A 19,871-nucleotide genomic window follows, 5' to 3' on the forward strand; every position below is an offset into this window, starting at 1 on the left:
ATCCCATAATTTCTCCAAGCCAATAATTAGATTTTAATACAACATCTAGTCCAACCACATAGAAACCACCTACTCCACGGCCAGCAACATGTTCTTTGTCACATGATCGGAGCTGATCTGTAAGCAAAAACTGATCTGGCTGCATTTATCAGGATTTTTTAAAAGCTGCATTTTACTCTTGCTTTACATGAAGTCTCTGTGAAGGAAAGGAAGAAAGGATCAACTAAAAAGATCAATAAGAAGGGGCACAATTGATTCTTCCTATTTGCTTGGGTGCTGTTTAGGAATATACAGTTCGGTATACAGAATCAGACCTCTGGTCCAGCTGATCTGGTTCCAGCTCGTTCAAATAAGGGGAAAATCCCCAATAATGAATCTAACCAATTTTCAGTGCTGGGGGGAAAATAGCCTTCTTGACCCCTATGGCAGTCAACTTATGTCATGAAACATAAGATTTGATTATCTTTACCTTCTCTTTGGTTTCTGTGAGCAGAGAGGACACAGGGCTATGCAAGAGGATGGGAAAATGTGCCATGCTTATTCCATTATTCTTCCATATCCCTTGAGATCCTGTGGAAGCCCCTCAGCAAATGCTCCACAGAAATCAGGTTCCATAGGTCGTATGGGGTGGGGCCAACAAAAGAGGAGGAGACCATGTTCATGACATTATCCCATAAAATGGCAAGTATATCTACTTGGAGCAGCATCAACCATCTCTGTACCAATTTTCCATCTCAGTCAAGTCCTCTGTGACTTCTTTCCTGGCTCCACCACTCTGCTTTCCTCTAATGCTGCCATACTTCTCTTTATTTTGTAATTTAAGAAAGAAGCACCCATCTACTGAGATATGTGTTCCCACCAATAACTGCCCATGCCCTGTGCCTTGTAATACTGTGAGCACAGCATGGGTTTTGGAACATGATTCCAAGCAATTTGTCAAATAATTAAATTATGTACAAAATAACTAGCTGGCTCAATTACATTAGCTAGTCTCCATCACGTAATATAATTTCTAGTGCCTGTTTAGGCACTAATAGCCTTAGATCTCTTTAGATGTGCATGGTGCCAGCTGCGGTCTGTTTGACATATTTCTGTGCCAAGTCAAAAGCCCTGAACTGAAAATACGTTGCTCAGTTTACAAGACCCTGTTTTTTATGGAACTTCTAAAATTCCATTTTCTATGGAGAGGCTTGAAATGTTGAATGCTAATTAATTTCCACTTTAATTATAAGGTTTTGCATTGAGTACCTTAGAACTTTCCGCCTCTGTTACCCAAAAGAAATAGCTTACTGCAGGTACATCAGACAGGAAATAACTGATTTTTTTTCCTTCCAACAAAAATGAGTCCACTATTGTCTTTCTGACATCTTATCAACTCAGCAATGGCACCAAGATGCTGCAAATCCCACTGATGTGCAGAAGCTTATCAGTCACTGTTAGACGGTTTCAGCCTTGGCCTTCCATATGGCTGAAGCACACAGAAACATATCCTATGCCATGTGTCAAGTGCCAAAGCTGATTTGCTAAGGTACAGGATTTGCAGAGGACAGGATTTGCAGAGGACAGGATGATTTCAATGCAAGCTACACAAGTGCAGCCAAGGTCAGATTTATGGTTCTTAATGATCAAACAGTGAAGTTCTCCTCCTAAATTTAACTCTGTTTTCCAGTCTCAGATGCTGATTGTTCAGGAATGCCAACTGTAATGACTTTATTTTCTAATCCAAATTCCCAATTAACACATGGCATACAGGTTTTATAAATGGACCTTCAGAAAAAGGTGCTGAGCAACAGTGAAAGTGACTTCGTTCTAAATCACTAATATGAGTAGGTTATTCAATTAATGGACTATTGTACAAGGACACTTCCTTCCATTGCTGACCTTTCATTAGTGATATCTTATAACATCTGATCATGTTGTGCAATGTCTCATCCATGACATTTCATTCCCTTTATTGCACATGGGACGTGACTTTAGAAGCCTCAGCTCACCAAAGGCACTTTTAAATGCAATAGTGGGGGCAAGAGAGAATGTGATGAGTCACCAACAAAATGTATCTCTCCCAACCCTTTGACTGACAGAACTCAATCTCTCAGTGGAAGCTCTCAAGAATTTAATCTTCTCTCCGGTTTACCTGTTTATATTGTGTTGGATTATGCATGGTGAAGCTGTCAGCAGCATTCATTACTGTAGACATGGAGGTCATACTCCTACTCATATACCCTCATTCATTGGGGACCCAAAGCTACCTGGGATCTGCTAACATGAAAAAGGGCTGCAGTATCAGGTCTATAAAACAGAATCACCATTTTCAATTTCAAACCCACTCGGAAAGGAGCTCCTCCCAGTTAGCACTTGAGGAATAGTAACAGAACAACATTAAAAAGAAAAGGAGTACTTGTGGCACCTTAGAGACTAACCAATTTATTTGAGCATGAGCTTTCGTGAGCTACAGCTCACTTCATCAGATGTATACCGTGGAAACTGCAGCAGTTTCCACAGTATACATCTGATGAAGTGAGCTGTAGCTCACGAAAGCTCATGCTCAAATAAATTGGTTAGTCTCTAAGGTGCCACAAGTACTCCTTTTCTTTTTGCGAATACAGACTAACACGGCTGTTCCTCTGAGAACAACATTAATTTGATCAGGTGAAAGAGTTTGATGAATACATAACCTGCTGGTTAGTATGTTTTACAGGTCTCCCTCTGTTCCCAATCCACAGAGGATCTTAGTCTGTTACAGCCCCATCAAGGGAGTCTTGCCCTTTTAGATCAAACTGTAGCAGCTCATGCATTTAATTCTTGTGGTCCTTAGTTCAATCCCCAGTCAGCCAAGATGGAGGCTATCACTTATAGAGGAAGAATGGGCTAGTGCTTAGGGCACTAGCCTAGGACTCTGCCACAGATGGCCTGTGTGATCTTGAGTAAGTTACTTAGCCTCTCTGTAAGTTACTTAGCTTCCCATCTGTAAAATGGGATAATAGTACTTCCTCAGTACACAGGGGTATTGGAGGTGCTCAGACACTAGTGAAGGAGACCATATACGTACCTAAAATAGACGGATGTGCACAGCTAAACAGCACCTAGATGGTGTTTGGGCTTTGAGATAACCCTACTGGATGCTAATTTTGTTCTCCCCATAAAACACCATGATCCACTTCATAGAGACTGGAGAAGAACAAACATTAAACCTTTTAAAGGGGAACATAGAGGACCTGAGGAATTATAGACCAGTCAGTCTAACTTTGATATCTGGAAAGATACTGGAACAAGCTATTAAACAATCAGCGTGTAAGCACCTAGAGGACATAGGGTCATAAGTAAAAAGGAACATGGATTTGTCAAGAACAAATCATGCCAAACCAACCTAATTTCCTTCTTTGACAGGGATATTGGCCTACTGGATGGGGGGAAGCAGTAAATGTGATATATCTTGATTTTAGTAAGGCTTTTAACATAGTCCCACGGAACATTTTCATAAGCAAACTAAGGAAATGTGGTCTAGATGAAATTAGTATAAGGTGGGTGTAAAACTGGGTGAAAGATCATATTTAAAGAGAAATTTTATCAATGGCTCACTGTCAAACTGGGAGGATGTATCCAATGGAGTTCCACAGGTGTCTGTCCTGACACTGGTACTATTCAATATTTTCATTAATGACTTGGATAATGGAATGGAGAATATGCTGATAACAGTCTTCAAAGGGCTGTTATAAAGAGGATGGTGATCACTTATTCTTCTTGTCCACTGAAGGTAGGACAAGAAGTAATCATCTTAATTTGCAGAAAGGGGATTTAGGTTGGATATTAGGAAAAACTTTCTAACTATAAGGGTATTTAAGCACTGGAATAGGCTTCCAAAGGAGGTTGTGGGATCCCTGTTGTGGCAGGTTTTTAAGAACAGGTTGGACAAACACCTGTCAGGGATGGTCTAGGTTTACAAGATCTTGCCTCAGTGCAGGGGACCTCTCCGGGTCCCTTTCAGCCCAATGTGTGTATGATTTGATATTAGTAGGCGGTGTCCAGATTTTCTAAGATGCTGAGCACCTGCAACTCCCACTGGCCTAATGGGATTTTTGGGAGCTCCGTAATGCTGAAGACCAGGCCATAACCTGCAAATCTGTTGGTGATATTCAGCAAAACTAAACTAAATAGCTAAGTGGGAAAGCCATACAGAAGCATTCACTGGATTAAAAGACATGGGGACTGGGTTGACCCTGTGCTGCATGGAGGTGTGCAGGGTAGGAAGATAACACAAGGAGCCTCCTCACAGCAACTTGGCACACCCTGCACAAAGGGACAATCACAGTTCTGGAGCTGGCCAACACTGCTGGGAGCAGACATTTAATGACAAGCCTTGCTCAGAAGAGTGCAGAGTTCTCTTGTTCCCAGGGAGAGAGGATGCCGGAGCTCTATGGACCTTTCAATGCTGGGGAAGTTTTCTAACTGGTTTTTAAAATCGTTAGAGACAATAAAGCAGATTCTCTCCTGAGATTTGAATCCTTTGTGCAACTCAGACATGCCAAGGGGCTGGATTCTGTCCACAAATTGCCAGCAGAGAAGACCCTACTCAGAGAGGAACTCCCTACTGACACAAATGAGCCATATGCAAGCCTGGTGCCTCTGCCCCCTTACAGGAGCAGGAGCACAATATAAGTGGTAGAGAGCCTGGTCGGGGAGCAGCAGAGATCCACTCCACCACCAATGGCAAATCGCAGAGCTGGGCGCTAGTACCTGCTCCCTGATGCTGCCTCCTTCTGTCCTGCACGGAGTGAATCTCTGGCACAGGACAGAATCTGCCCCACTCTTTAGACTCAGTTTAAGGTGCTCTGATCAGGTATCCTTAACTAGCTAAAAGCAGGTTTACACTAAGGCTATAACCAGTTTTAAAAAATTCCCCTAGTTTCAGTGAACCCTCTGAGGTATGATCCTTGCTCGACTATGCCCCTGGGAACAATGCACCTAGCACTAGCCCTTATTTGGGGCAGTGTCTAAATGCTTCAAATTAGTTTAATCTGACTGCTCCACTGCTTCATGCACCATTTTTTGCAGGTTGAGAAATTGCGACCTCACACAACTTACCTGCTGAAGCCATGTGTGGACAGTGCAATTACCTAAGCAGTATTGCTTCACTGGGCTGAACCACAAAGTCATATTCTTCTAAGTTTCTTTTCCTGTTTATTTGTGCTCCCATCACTTTTTACATTTCCATTTTGCATGCAGCTCTGACATTTAGCACATCCTCCCTAGCAACAGAGGCCTTGATTTAAAGATTTAAATATCCTTGGAACAATCGAGCTGTTACATTAAAATGCATGAGATGACTTCCCCCACCCCAAGCCAGTGGATTTTTCACTTGAAATGAAATCAAAGGCCACTCTTGCATATTTTAAAGTACCTTTGTCTGGGGCGCCCTGGTGGTTTAAAAAAATCAATTGATAGTTTTTTTCTTTGAGAAGGCTGAGGTACTAAAATGCATTGCCATATCTGTATGTGTCGTAGTGGGTCAGGAAATAAAACTAATAGAGCACCAGCATTCACGGTCCAGTATACCCATTTCTCTCACAAAACTATGCTTATTATATGGACACCTCACACTAGTACAGAGTGTAGAGACATTCCTGCATTTGCTACAAATTGGCTGGGCCACAAATGCGCCCCCTGGGCAATAGGAGAATTTAAAGTTCTTTTCTTTTATATGAGAAATTGAGTAAGTTATTATTGTATTAAAATACAAATAAAAGGAGTACTTGTGGCAAGTTAGAGACTAAGGTGCCACAAGTACTCCTGTCCTTTTTGCGGATACAGACTAACACTGCTGCTGCTCTGAAACTTAAAATACAAATGTTACTTTAAAAATTATCAGCTGGTGTCTTCAAAGGAGCTTCATCAATTTACACCTACTGAGCATCTGGTCCAACATGTTTAATATGCCTGCAAGTGTTAACAGGAGGGAGCTCAGTTCTATTCAGTGCTCAGTCAGCAGCCTGTGCTGCTTTATGATAAGTAGAATGAAACTGTACAGAACAAATAGGGTGAAGTGTTTCCCTCGTCCAGTTTTGAGCATTCTGAGGTGTGGATACCGCACCTGAAATGCACTTTGCGAGAGTTAACAAACTTTGCCTTGGCTTCAGGTCAACAGACATCTCTGCCCCTTCCATTACGTTAGTTCTCGCTTGCTATAATAATGGAAAAAGAAAAATAAGCCAGCCTCAAATATATTTTATTCCACCCTAACTGCTGACAAGAAAATTACCCTACAAATAGGGGCCATAACCAGGAGAAGACACCAGAAAGAAATATGACATTTGGTTGTTAAAGATAAAGAGATCCCGTCTAATGAAATTATTCAAACTAAACTGAAGCTGCTGTTATGTTGTACAATTTGTGTCCTGTGTGGGCTCCCATCCAGTCTCAGCAACCCTCGCCTTTAACATAAACCCATTCAAGAATTGTACTGTATTCGTGACACTGTAGTGAAGGGTCAATTGAGATTTCCATTGTATCTGCAGAGAATACAGATTCAGGGAACCAAATCAGCAAACACTTACTCATGCAAATAGCACTTACTCATGTGAGTAGTCCCACTGATCTCAATGGTTGTCAATTTACATACATGTTGTCTGAACAGAAACGGCAGAAAATTCCAATAACAAACAAAGAAAAACCCTTCAGCTAAATCTGCTCAGCTGATTAATTTGTTCATGTTTACTGAAAGCAAGAAATACATCTGAGGTATTTAAGTATTACTTTGGTACAACAGAATTTATGTGCAGAATATGGGCATGAAAATGAGGTATACTCCTGTGTTTGTTTGGGTTTTTACTTTTGATACAAGCACTTATGTTTCTTTTGTCTGTAAGGCAGCCCCCAATTCTTTCTATCTAAGAATCCAGTCAAATCAAAATATATTTATTTTGTGTATTTTAGTCTCAGAACCTTTATGGGGGTGTTCCTGACTTGGCTTTTTTGTAACAGGAACCTAGGTGTTAGCTGGAAGTGTTCATATGGAACTCAGACTTTTCCATATGCAGAAAAATGGAAAGTTGCCCAACTGATAGTACTATATAAGGCTAAAATATCTGAGCATATGAAAAGTGGTGCTATTTACTTTTTAGAGAGTGAGTCACAAACACCCATTCAACTCATCTTCAAAGCTTAGAATTGTCACAATTGGCTAAATCATTCTGTCTCTGTGCATGGTGTGAGAATGACTGTGACTAGGGTGACCAGGTGTCCGGTTTTCGACAGGAACACGCAGCTGAAAAGGGACCCTGGCGGCTGCAGTCAGCACTACCGACCGGGCCGATATAAGTCCAGTCGGTGGTGCTGCAGGGCTAAGGCAGGCTAGTCCTTACCTGTCCTGGCACCGTGCTACACCCCGGAAGCAGCCAGCAGGTCAGGCTCCTAGGCCGGGAGGGCGGGGGGGGGGCCATAGGGTTCCACGCATTGCCCCTGCCCTGAGCTAGAGGGGCAGTGAATGCGACCGAGAGTAGCACGCGGACCCTCCTGCCCCCCCGACCCGCCTAGGCACCTGACCTGCTGCTGGCTGCTTCCAAGGCACAGCGCAGTGTCAGGGCAAGGCCAGGCAGGCAGCCTGCCCTAGCCCCGCTGCACCGCTGACCAGGAGCTGCCCGAGTAAGTCTGCACACCAACCCTGAGCCCCAACCCTGAGCTCCCCCCAAAACCCGGAGCCCATTCCTGCACCCCAAACTTCTAAGGATGGGGGACAGCGAGCCACCGAGGGAGGGCGAACGTAGTGAGCGGGGGCGGGGCCTCAGGGAACGGGCGGGACTAGGATGTCCGGTTTCGTGTGATTAGAAAATTGGCAGCCCTAACTGGGACACATATGCCACTCTTCTTCTGTCCCCCTCACAGCCCGCGGGAAAGGAGGGGAAGAATAATGGCTGGTCTCAGGCAAAAAGGAGATCAGCAACATTTCTTATTTTCTTGTATATGTGCTTTGTTGCACAGTTCCAGAGCTGCACAAGAGCTAGTTTGCACTAGCTTAAAGTGGATCAGAGGCCACTAAACCGTAAGCGATGGCATCAGCCACCTCAATAAGGAGGCACTGTAACCCATCACGCTGGCGTGGAAGAGAATTCCTCCTGGCCAACCTAGAAGAAAGCCTAAGGCTGGAGCCCAGGGGGAAAGGCCACCCAGTCACCTTCTGAAGAAGATTCACGTTTGTTGGGAGCAACCTCATCACAAACAATATGCCAGAGACAGCGAACAGGCAACCATCCAATTCCCCTAAAACAACACCATGTCAGATAGAGTAGAAGGGAAACAGAGCCTGTTGTGGAAGGAGGTTTATCTGCAAAGACAGGGAGCTAAGTTTGGTAGTAGATGAGTACTCCCAAAGAACATGGATAAGCAGCGAAACCTTCTAAACTTTTCAAGTTTTTCACCTCAGATTATCAGAGAAACATCCTGAAGCTGAATAACACCCAGGACATTCTACACAGTCTGAGCAACCAAGAAAGCACATCACCACTACCTAAGCTGGATGTACCCAGAGTAACGACAAGTTTTCAGTTCAGCTTGCATTTCACTCCTATCACACTCACTCCGGCTGTTCCCTTGTCTCCATGTTACCTATTCACCTCCACTTGTAACTCTTCATTTTGCCCCTTGCTTTCCTGGAACATAAAGAACATTAGAGCACATTGTGCAGTGTGCAGCCCGAAATAATAACCCAGTTGCATTAACAATTATCACTAAAGTAAGAAAAATCTCTGTTTATTAGAGTACATTCCCTCCCCGAAGCACCATTTGCATTAGTGAATGTAATATGATCTTTCAGCAGCATCCTGCATCTCAAAGATATCGGATATGTGATGTGGCAGTTGCTATGGTAACATTGTTAATTATTATTATTATTAAAAAGAAGTAGGGAAATCTGGACAGCTCCTGCACACAAGTTTTTCCCCCATGAGTAACTGCTGCCCTGTGGCAACTTAATAATTAAAGGATCCTTTTATTTAAAAATACAGATCTACAGTGAATGGGTACAAGGACCCACACCAGGCCATTTTCTTTTAAGTGATACATCTGTCTGCAGGTTAGTGAATGGAATATCAGCACAGAGCAGAGTCCTACAGGCAAATGTGGAAAAGCAGTGCCTTACATGGCAGAGTGGGAGACCAGCACCCATGGGCAAGCATGGGAGAACAGCAACTTATGGAGAAGCACAGCACATTCATTCCCATCCTTTGGAGAAGCACATGGAGAACATGGCAGGCCAATATTTTACTGGGAGTGTTGCAGAAGAGCACCCAGAGGCAGGGGAGGTGAAAGAATGACACACTTGGGGGGAAGGACAATGTGGGAGAGCCACACCTATGAGGGAGCATGGCAGAGCAGAATTTCACAGGGGAGAACAATAGAGCACCATGCTTGGTATCCCAGATGCCATGGCGATGTGCCCTTTTGAAAATGCGTGAATGGATGTGTAGCTGATCTATCCATGTCACAATGCAAGATGCAATACGTTACAAATCAACATACAAATCAAGGTGCAGTAATTTGGATGACGTGCCTCTGGCAGCCAAAAAATTCACATAGCAAATTCTTTACATCACGTAGTGTAAGGAACTCTTGGTGGCATCTCAGCAGATTTCAACTACAGATATATACAAATAAAGATTCTGGCCCCAAATGTGCCTCTACTAAAGTCAATGGCAAAACTCCCCCATTCACTACAATAGGAGAATGAGCCAAACACTCTTTCATTCCTTAAGAAATGCAGTGCCTGCAGGATGAGCGTGCTTGCAGTTCAATATCTATCTGAGTAACCTCTTGGACATGGAGGGGCCAAATGTTCTGCTGGTGTGTGTAGATGAAACTCCTTTGATGTCAATGGAGCTGCACCTATTTATACTAGCAGAATGTTTGGCCCTGCCCCTTCACCAATCCACAATATAAAGCCATTCTTAATTCTGAGCCAGAGGCATTAAATATATGCACACTTCTGATTAGCAAGAGATTATCACATTGTCTGCCTTGCAGGGTTTGGCTTGAGGCATCCAGGCTCTCTCCTTTGGAGGGAAAAGCTTTTATTGCAATTTACTTTTTACTGAATAAACATGATTCTGAAATAGGCTCTGTGGTTTCATTTCGCTTCTTTGACTTTGGGTCAGAGGAAGCTCATTGCTTTGGTATGTGCATTCAGGTAATAGGCATATTTAAATGGGTTCCATTGCACTTTGGGAACCTGCTGAAAAGTGAGTTGAATCATTAATCCCCCTGCATATTAGAAATACCTTCCTCCAAGCAATCTCTGGACCTTTTTTGATTTGGAGTGATAAGAAATGCATTGTGATTGCATTCTCAAAAGGAAAGGATTACACAGCCAGTGACTCTGAAAATGGATCTCACTGCCTTATAGTAAAGGGTGAAGTTTCCAATCTTGTTTAGTGAAGCAACAATCAAAACGTGCAACTGATTTTCCAGCTAGATAAATTGCTCACAAGAAAACAACATCTGAAATATCTTAATTTCTCGCCTATCCATCCACTCTCAGTCTTGTTCTGTTAGATACAAGAGTGTGGTTTTATTACTTCAATGTCCGGAGACCAATGAATTTAGCATTCTCAAGAGGAGGATCCATAAAAAGCAAAGAAATATGGAAGTCTTGCAATAGATGGTATCTACAGTCCATCACCACAACTGATGCACTAAACCACTCAGCTATAAAGGTCAGTGCTCCACAGCTTTTACAGAGTTTAGTGATTACTGAAGTCACACTGGTCACACAGTGAAATTACTTGTTTGTAATAAGGGAGAGAGGAGATGGTGTACAAACAGTAACTGGATCAGAGGCTTCTATATTAACTGGAAGGTAGAAAATGTAGAAAGGCAAAGGTAACCCTTGGAGACAATGCCCTTCCAAATAGTCAAAAACCTTCAAAGAATAATGTGCTCTGAAATCAGAAAAGCATTTGACATATCCTGAGTTTGGCAGAAAGATGCTAACATGGCCACTTCAGAATTTCTGTACAATATTAGCACATCACCAGCTTGTTCTCAAAAGCTGTCATCTGAAAGGTCATAGCCTATAGAAGAGGTGAGCCTCACCTGATATACCTAGGCTTGGATCCATTCTGACTCTCCAGAAAGGAATACACTGTCTTGGCAGGGCCTTAAGGCACCTCTATGATCATGCATTTAACTACCAGATCTTATCTACTGCACCATGGCTTTGTTACCTAACAAAAGGGATAGTAATAAGCACAATCCTGACAGCATGGCAAATAATTGCTATGTATTTCAAAGTAATCACTATAACCTCACCCCACCCCTTGTTGATGGACCTGTCGGATCTCGTGGAGGGCTGGGAATACCTCAATATCACAGAGTGAGAGGAAAACAGCCTAAACAAGTTCAAAAACTTCCTAGAGAGGCACTCTGGAAACGTATATCAGCCCAGAAGGGATAAGACACATAAACCACTGCCAACTGGCTTAGAAACATTTTGTCATTTCTTCTCTGGAGGGGCGAGGGATAAAATAAGGAAAGAAATTCCTTTTGTGTATAGACGGCTCTAGCTTAATGCTATTTTAACATCATTTTCTTGTAACCTGTCTACACATAGCTATTTAAACATTTGTCAAACTATGGATGAGATGACTCATCTAGCTGAAGAATAAGCCTAATTGGTCAAAGTTTCAGGACACACTGTACTGAGCTATAAAGAAACACAATCTCATATATTAGAAGTGACAAGTTGCAGAAACTATCTAAAATTCCAGGAAGAGGTAAGACTGAAATAAGAATCATCGCCCGGGGACAGTTGCTGCTGTCAGACTTTATGATAATTAAAGAGATCAGATCTGTACTGTTCTAGATGGATGAAAGATACACATATATAAGCTTCGATTCTGACTTTGGCAGGCTCATGTTGGAAGGTTGTCTAATAATTTATTATCATTTTCAATAAAAGATATCCAGTAAGGGAAAATAAACAGCATCTGAGGATTCGACTCCTCATGTACATAAGGTCCTGAAACTTCCCCAGAGAAGGGGAAAAGTTCTCTGTGATGTAACCACATGGCTTGGAGAAAATGAAACCCTTCGGAAAACCTCCTCCTTTCCCTGTGAACTTTCCTGTACCAAAGTGACCAAAGGCGGAGAGGAATTTAACACAGAGAAAGGAGTTGACACACTCGATCAGTGTTTCTCAAATGCGACCACTGTGGCCGCATGTGGCCACCAGGGCCTTTCCTTGCGGCCACAGTCATCTGGGCTGTGATAGGGCAGGTGCAAAGCAGTGGCCCCTCTCCCAGGGCCACCAGCAGCGGTTGGACCCTGCCCCCTCCATAGAGAAAAACTCTGGAGGTGAAGGTAGCTGGTGAATTCCCCACTTTCCCAGGGTAGGGGAGGCTGGCTTTGGCCACGGGGCTTCAGGCTCTGTCCATGCGGTGGCAGGCTCGGGTTCCAGGCTCACCATCCCCACCATCATCCTTGGGCCCTGCTGCCTCCCTGCCCACCTCCCCATTCAGGACTTAAATTTGTCCCGGGGCTTGATGGGGCTGCGTAAGTCTGGTATGAAAAGTGATATGAACAAACATACAAATATCACTTTTCACAGCCGAAGACTTACCAGCCAGCAAGTCTTAGAAGAAGAAAAAAGCAGAACCAAAAAAGCAAAAGAAACAGCAACAAAAAGACAAGAACATGCAAAACGCCTTAATTGTGTTTCTATTCTGATTAGGTCCAGTAAAGAATAGATAGACAACTGTAAGTTACTTTTATTACTGCGTCTGAAAAAACCCTACAGAAATAAATTACGATGACTTGGACATGTAGATGTGCATATTTATTTATTTTTCCTAAAGTTAAGTATTTTAGGAAAAATTGTCAGCGCGGCGACCAGCAAGAGTTAGTCGCTGCACTCTGAGGCCACCAAAAGATGTGTTGTGAGAACCCCTGCACTAGATAAGGAACATTAACAGGCAGAGGGAGAAGCAGCAGCAGCAGGTGGGTAACAATCATACACAGAATCCCAGCAGCTTCTTCCCACTCATGGTTATTAATGGCAGAGTCTCACTTTGTCTTATTATCACAACATTTATTTCTGGCTGAACTGATGATAATACTGCCCTTAGGGGGGAAAGCAGGAAGCAAAACACCTCATTTCTTATCCTTTAAAGAGGACGCCTGATTTACCGAGTGCCTAATCCAACAGTAAAATGACATGTACATGAGCATTAGGAGATCAATCTCCTGGTTACCTTCTTGTCTCATCACCTCCACCCCACTCACACACATCAGCTGTTGACCCACAGCTCGCTCACCTTCCCCACCCCATTCATCCTGTTGAAATCAATGGGATGACTCATTTGGCCTAGAATACATATGGCCAGATTCTGCTCAAGTTTTACACCTGAGGATCTGGTTCACATATACAAATACTCTAATTTTAATTTGCCCATTAATGAGAACATGTGGATGATATTTCTAGTGCATCACTCGCTGGAATGCTGTACAGAGCAACTAGCTAGTAACAGAAAATGATGATCTCATTTATATGGTCTTTAAATAAAAAAATTTTAAAAAAAAAAGGTTTTAAAAATGAAGCCAAAACTGAGATAATAGAAGTTAAGCATTTACTGTGCTTTCCTCTTACAGAAAGCAAATGCAAAATGATTTCATCAGTATCAGATAATAGACCTGCCTATAACCAGAGGGAGGTATTTTTAATAACTTTCCTAAAATATGCATCCATTTAAAAATGAAGCATAATAGAAAAAAATCCAGTACAAAAGCAATAAAATATAATCTATTATCTCAGCTCATTTTGGTTAGGAAATAATACCACAAACCTAATACAATACGTGGAAGCCTCATGAAAAACAGGTGGGTAGATATTTATAGTCTTATCCACTGAGTGATTAATAAGTGACAGTGAAAAGTACAGAATGAAAATCATATGGATTTAGGGGAAAGGAAATAGCTTTAAAAAGAAATGGTTGCGTTGCATGGGAAGAGCTGTGGGTCCACAGCAACTCTCCAGTGCATCAAAAGGAAAGTCAGTTTAGACATTTACATTGATGCGTCTGACATGGGCTTTGGTATCACAGCCTGCTTCCCCATGGCCTGTCTCTTGGCCAGGCTACTTATGCTATGTGTGGGGAAGAGGTCAAGAGTAGATGGCAAGGGGAGGGAAAGAGATGGACCAGAAATACAAAGATGAGAGCACAAAAAATTCAAGAGGAGGATCTGAGCTATAGAAGCAGGCTGGGGGGACAGAGTAATTGGAAAAATAAGAAACCCCATAACAGGAGAAGATGAAACAAAACTTATACACTCAGGCGGACTAAATTTTAACCATATATTATAATAAATCATGGGCCTCCAACCTGCGTAAAACAGAAGGATCAAATGTTCTTGGTTTCTTTTTAAATATTAGGGCCAGATCCTTGGATGGAATTAAAATCTGATCTTGCATTGTCTGTTTCCAGATTGAGGACTACATGTTTGAGCACTAAATAGATGGTAGCACATAGTTACTTATGGTGATGATAACAATTCCATTTATAAGATGCCTCTAGCACAATGGTTCTCAACCTATTTACCATTGTGGGCTGCATATGTTGCCCACAATGTGTTATGTGGGCCGCATCCAATACTACCTGTATGGCCCTGACGATGTCACATGGGCCACAGCATTGTGCAGATTGGGCTGCAAGAGGCCCAGAGGCCGCAGGTTGAGAACCACTGCTCTAGCACAATGCACATCTTGAAAACAGGATGCTGTATTTTATTCCCTGTAAATCTGTTTCCCAGGTACAGTATCTAGTTCTACTGCTGGTTTTCATAATGCACACTGGGATATGTATGCTGTGGTTTCTATGACCCGGGGTTTTAAACTCCTGAGCCCTGTTTACACTAGCATTTACACTGTTGCTGGGACCACTGCAGCGGCACCATTGGTGAAAAATGGGTATGAAAAGTTCTGGGCAATTGTGTCATTGATAATATCAATGCAGTAAAAATCAACAGCATGATAGGGCCCCATGTAACTAACTGAGATCAAAGCACAACATGCCTCCTGAAAAAAATGAGACCACTAACATTTATTCATAGAACACTTGAAAATGAGTCACGGATTTAAATGTCCCAGATCAAATCAATGGAGTTACCCAGGTGTGCTACTTGGTGAATTGATTAAAAGCAGAAATTAAACAATTCAACAGCGTTTTACAAAAATGCTGTTAAAAAAATTGAACATTCTAGAAAGCTGAACCGTCAAGTCTCAAACTGCAATAAAGACCAATTGAACTGATTTGTATTGGATCATGTTTTTGCGTATTACATTTTGACATATCAGGTGTCCAAAGTGATATTTGTCTCCTGAGGTAGTGAGGGTAGCTGTAACAAAATTGTGTTACTACTTGAAGTCTGCATTGTTCTTAGTTTCAGACTTTGCTGGGACACTCCTGTTTCAGTGTCTTACCGAAACAAGTGCAAATGGGCAAAATAATGGACTGCAGAGAGTGCATGTAACGTAACATCCAGAAATCTACAGCAAGGAATTGAACGAAGTCTTTCATTATTACAAGACCAGTCCTAGCTTTTCAGGGACAAGGACTGTTGGACCAGACACAAGTCTTCTCCCTTTCAGGCTGGCTCCTGTTCCCATTTAAGTCAATGACAAAACTGTAACTGACCTTAGTAGACACGGGATCAGACCTTCTAAGATTGCGTTCCATAGTGTGTATTGCTTAATTCAAATATTTCCTCACTTTTCTCTGAGCAGCTCTAATGTTTTTTGTGCCACGTTTTGGGTCTGATTTTAGGAGGAGCTAAGCCTCCCCAATTCAGCTGCAGTCAAGGAAAGTTGAGGGCACTCAGTACCTCACCAGACGGGGCTCTTTTTTGGCTGTGAGTAGAGCTGGTTGGTCATTTTTTGACAAGACATTTTTTTCAATGGAAAATGACAATTCGCTGAAAGGGTCAGTTTTGACAAATTTCTGTTTATACAAATTTTGGGAAAAAAGTCTCAAAAGTGTTGAAACTGAAAATAAATTTTTGCGGTGCAAGGCGATTTGTTTCAAAATGTAAGCGAGTTATAATTTTTTAAAGTATTAATTAAAAAGATAAAAATCAAAATAAAACATTTAGAAAATGTAAAACCAAAATGTTTCAACTGACCTGAACCCAAAATATTTTGGGATTGTCAGCTTGCAAAAAATGAGATCTTGACATTTGGTCATGATTCAAAAGGGGAAAAAAATGTTTGAAATTTCAAAATTTTTCCCATGACAGGAAAACTCTTTCTCTAGGCCATTTCTGTGTTCCTTCCAAAAATAACAGCCTAAATCTAGACCCACAGAACAGCTCGGTATAAGCTAAAAGTTTCTCTCTCTCACCAAGAGAAGCTGATCCAATAAAAGATATTAACTCACCCACCTTGTCTCTCTAATATTCTAGGATCAACATGCTACAACAACACTGGAAAGCCTAATCCTTATAAAGGCAAAACTCTCTCTGACCCCAGTGGTGAGTACAGCATTAATTTTTAATATTTTCACTGTCGCATTGTATCAGTTATTCTGCAATATATAAAGCTGACATCCTAAGGTAGCAGGCAATGACCATTTCTTACCTTTAATCTTTCTGTTACGCCATCAGTGAAACTGACTGTGAATTCAGCAATTTTTGGCACCCTGAGTTTTCCTTTGTTCTTCTGGTCAGGCTGATATTCTGTTCTTGTTTTCACAATCACCTGAAAAATGTCAACGCTTTTAAGCTTTAAGTGCAAAACAGACATTTTTGTTATCTTAAATAAATTGCTTTTCTACATGCCATTTCACTGGCCATTCTCAAATACAATTTGAGAACTAGGTAAATAGATTAGATTAGATCAAATAACTTCATCCCTCATTGAAATGCAGCCACCTCTGAGATGAAACATTAGCTATTTAATGGTAGAACTACACAACAGTAAAGAACACCACAACCAATTGAATCTGCAAAAGGTGTTCCAATGGACTATATATAATTACTTACGTTATGCTAGGACATAGAGGTTATCACTTCTGCTCTTTAATAGCAACAGGACCAAAAACATAACTTTTATATCCCACCCAAACAACAGAACTTGCAACAGCATAGCCCATTAGCCCCTCTAAAGGAAGAGCATAACTTATTAAGAGCCCAATTCTGTGAGGCGCTGAGCACTCACAATTAGGCCCTGAGCCACCAATATCACTTTCCACCTTTTCCTGAAAAGTTCTTGCATAAAGTGCTGACTAATCCTGTTCCTATTTAGCTTTTAAGAATGATGAGACATAATCCAAGGTGCTATAGCTACAGGTTTTTAAAGGGACAATGTCAAATTAATAACACTGCAACTTTGAGCTTTATTGAACCTATTTCTAAATCTAGGAAGAATAACTAGATAAATAAATAAATAATTTTTGTACTAAACCCACCAAAATAAATGTTACACACTGAACACTTGACTATACCTAGAGTTGGCCAGTAGAAGATCAGACAAAGACATACTCTGAAACCTGACAGCTATTGAGAGAAGATGTCATCTCCATCCTTTTAAAAAAACCTAAAACACTACTGGAAAGGGAAATAGCACATAAAGTTTCTAAAGGGAGGGCTTTCACAAAAAGGCAAAAGACACATGTGAGGAACAAAATTCTGGAACTCGGGCATTCAAAGTATAGGAATTTCTTGGTGACCCCTAAAAATCTGTTGAAGAAAGTTGGCCAGTAATTGTAAAGTGAAGAATATCAAGCCTGATTTGGACCAGGAAGTGTCCCTAGGATTCTCCTTCTGCACTTAAAGCATGTGAAACTTGGAGGAGGAGGAAACCACCCTGTGGGTTCAAATGCAAAGCACGTAGTTAATAGCTAATATTTAAACCCTTGAATAATATCCCTTTCCATATTATTTGTTACAGTAGCAATCGCAATAGCCTTTAAAAGAGTCAGAAGAAGTGATTCAAACACATTTATATTAAAATAGCCTTTTAGAATATAGTGAGCCCAAACTGAGTCCTGGCAGCACGAAGCTAACATTAGTGAAGCAACACCAGGGGTGAATTTGGCCTGGCAGGTTTGAAGTGACACTGCATCTTCTATGCAGTGGAGAGTAGAGTAAGGGTCTAATCCTGTGTGGTCCTTACTCAGTTATCACTCAGGCAAAACTCACACTGAAGTTAGTGTGAATTTGCCTGAGTAAGAGTGGAGTTAGAAATAAGTAAGGATCTCAGGATTTGGCCAGAACAGAGCTGAGAATGCTCAAACCCTTACCAGACTAGGCCCTAACTCTCCACTCTTCCTCTTCATCCTTTGTAAAGCCTGTACAGTAGATGATAGAGTACTACCTATAAGCACCTGCACACCAGTGCTCAGAAAATACCTTTTGTTCTATTTTTAAACCAACCGTCCACAATACCCAGATCCCCTCTACGCTGCTGTTTCCAGCTGTGTATATTTTTTCATGTAATTGCAGACAGCAATGCAGAAGTAATGCAACAGTGTTCATTTTCTTTCCACAGTGTCTGATTTGTTTCCAATTTAATCCCTTTGACTTCTTTCAAATTCCTTTCAGTTGTTCAACGTAGATCTTGTATGTAGATAAATTCCATAATGATAGGTAAGAGGGTTTTCCCTTATGCTCTGACAGTAGGCCTCAATGCAGAGCTATAAAGCTAGAAAATAAAATATTAAGAATCTTACTTGTTTCTATGTATAATTTATATTTTTTCCTGCACATTTGTAATTCACCCTGGTTTTCTTACTCCCCTCCTGGTTTTACTTCAACCTAGGACCTCTCCATAATAAGGGTTTAATTGTGCTAGCTACAACCAGGAATCAAGTGTGATATTGAAAATAAATCTAGCCAGGCCCATACTACCTCCTGAACAGTCCATTGTAGTATTTTGTAACAATCTTCTCAGGAGGAGGGAGAAAAAAAATCCCAGTCCCCAGTTATCAGAGAAACTACTTGAGCCCCTTTTGCTGGTTGCTCTAGCAGTTAAACGCTTGTGTGGGTGGGGCCCTAATTGCTCCACTGATCAGATTAATTTGCAGGGGTGTGATAGAGATGTAACAGAAGCATTTAGGACTGCTCTTCTATTACATACAATCTGGTACATTCCAAAGGCCAAGCATTTGCTCTCCAAAAGTATCTTGATTAGGCAACTGGTGAAATGACTGGGCAGAAAAAAAACAGATGCTTAGTGTGGATCCTACGATTATAACAGTAATCTCCCCACTCTATTCCTAAACAGCCATTCATAAAGCCAATGCAAGGGGTGCTGAGCATTGAGCTGATGTTAACCCCTTGTTCACCAACAGCCCAGTCACTCAGGTACAAAATCACCCAGTTGGGGTTAGATTAGCAGTATCCAGCTATAGGAACAAGCTCCATCAGGTGGTAGGGAAATCCTCCCACAGACCCTACCAACTTCTGTCTAATATGGCTCTCTCTGCATCTCTCTCTATAGCACAAAAGGCCTGCTGGATCCCAGCCGCCAGCCCCGCTCAGCCCGCTGCCAAACCCAGGCCGGGAACCCGGCAGGCAACAGCGAGCCATTCAAAATCCTGCCCGCCCTGGCCCGCTCTTCTCCGTCCTGCCCCCCATTGGGGCAGAGTGAAGAAGCTTGGTCCTGCCGGCTGCTAGTGCAGGGCAGGCAAGGTCCCCCCTCCCCCGCCTCTTCCCCCAGCCGGCTGGGTTCCTGCCCCTCCTCTGCTCCCTCCCTGCTGCTGATCAGCTGATGGCCCTTGCGAGAGAGGGGGAGAAGTGGAGCTGCAGCATGCTCGCTGCCCCAGGGAGGAGGTGGAGAAGAGGTGGGGACAGGGCCTTGGGGCAGGGGGGTGGAATCAGCACATATCCCCTCCAGC

At 42.2% G+C, this 19,871-nt stretch overlaps 1 protein-coding gene across 1 annotated transcript in view; it reads right to left on the reverse strand.

The window, feature by feature from the left end:
• The window catches only part of NSG2 (neuronal vesicle trafficking associated 2), a 46,690-nt gene that overhangs the window by 13,092 nt on the left and 13,727 nt on the right, over window positions 1-19,871 (reverse strand). Inside the window, exon 3 of the mRNA XM_048861223.2 lies at window positions 16,613-16,732. Coding sequence (XP_048717180.1) covers window positions 16,613-16,732 — 120 coding nt within the window. The remainder of the gene's footprint in view (window positions 1-16,612; window positions 16,733-19,871) is intronic.

This window comes from Caretta caretta, chromosome 8 (assembly GCF_965140235.1).
Source record: "Caretta caretta isolate rCarCar2 chromosome 8, rCarCar1.hap1, whole genome shotgun sequence".
NCBI classification, from domain to species: Eukaryota; Metazoa; Chordata; order Testudines; family Cheloniidae; genus Caretta; species Caretta caretta.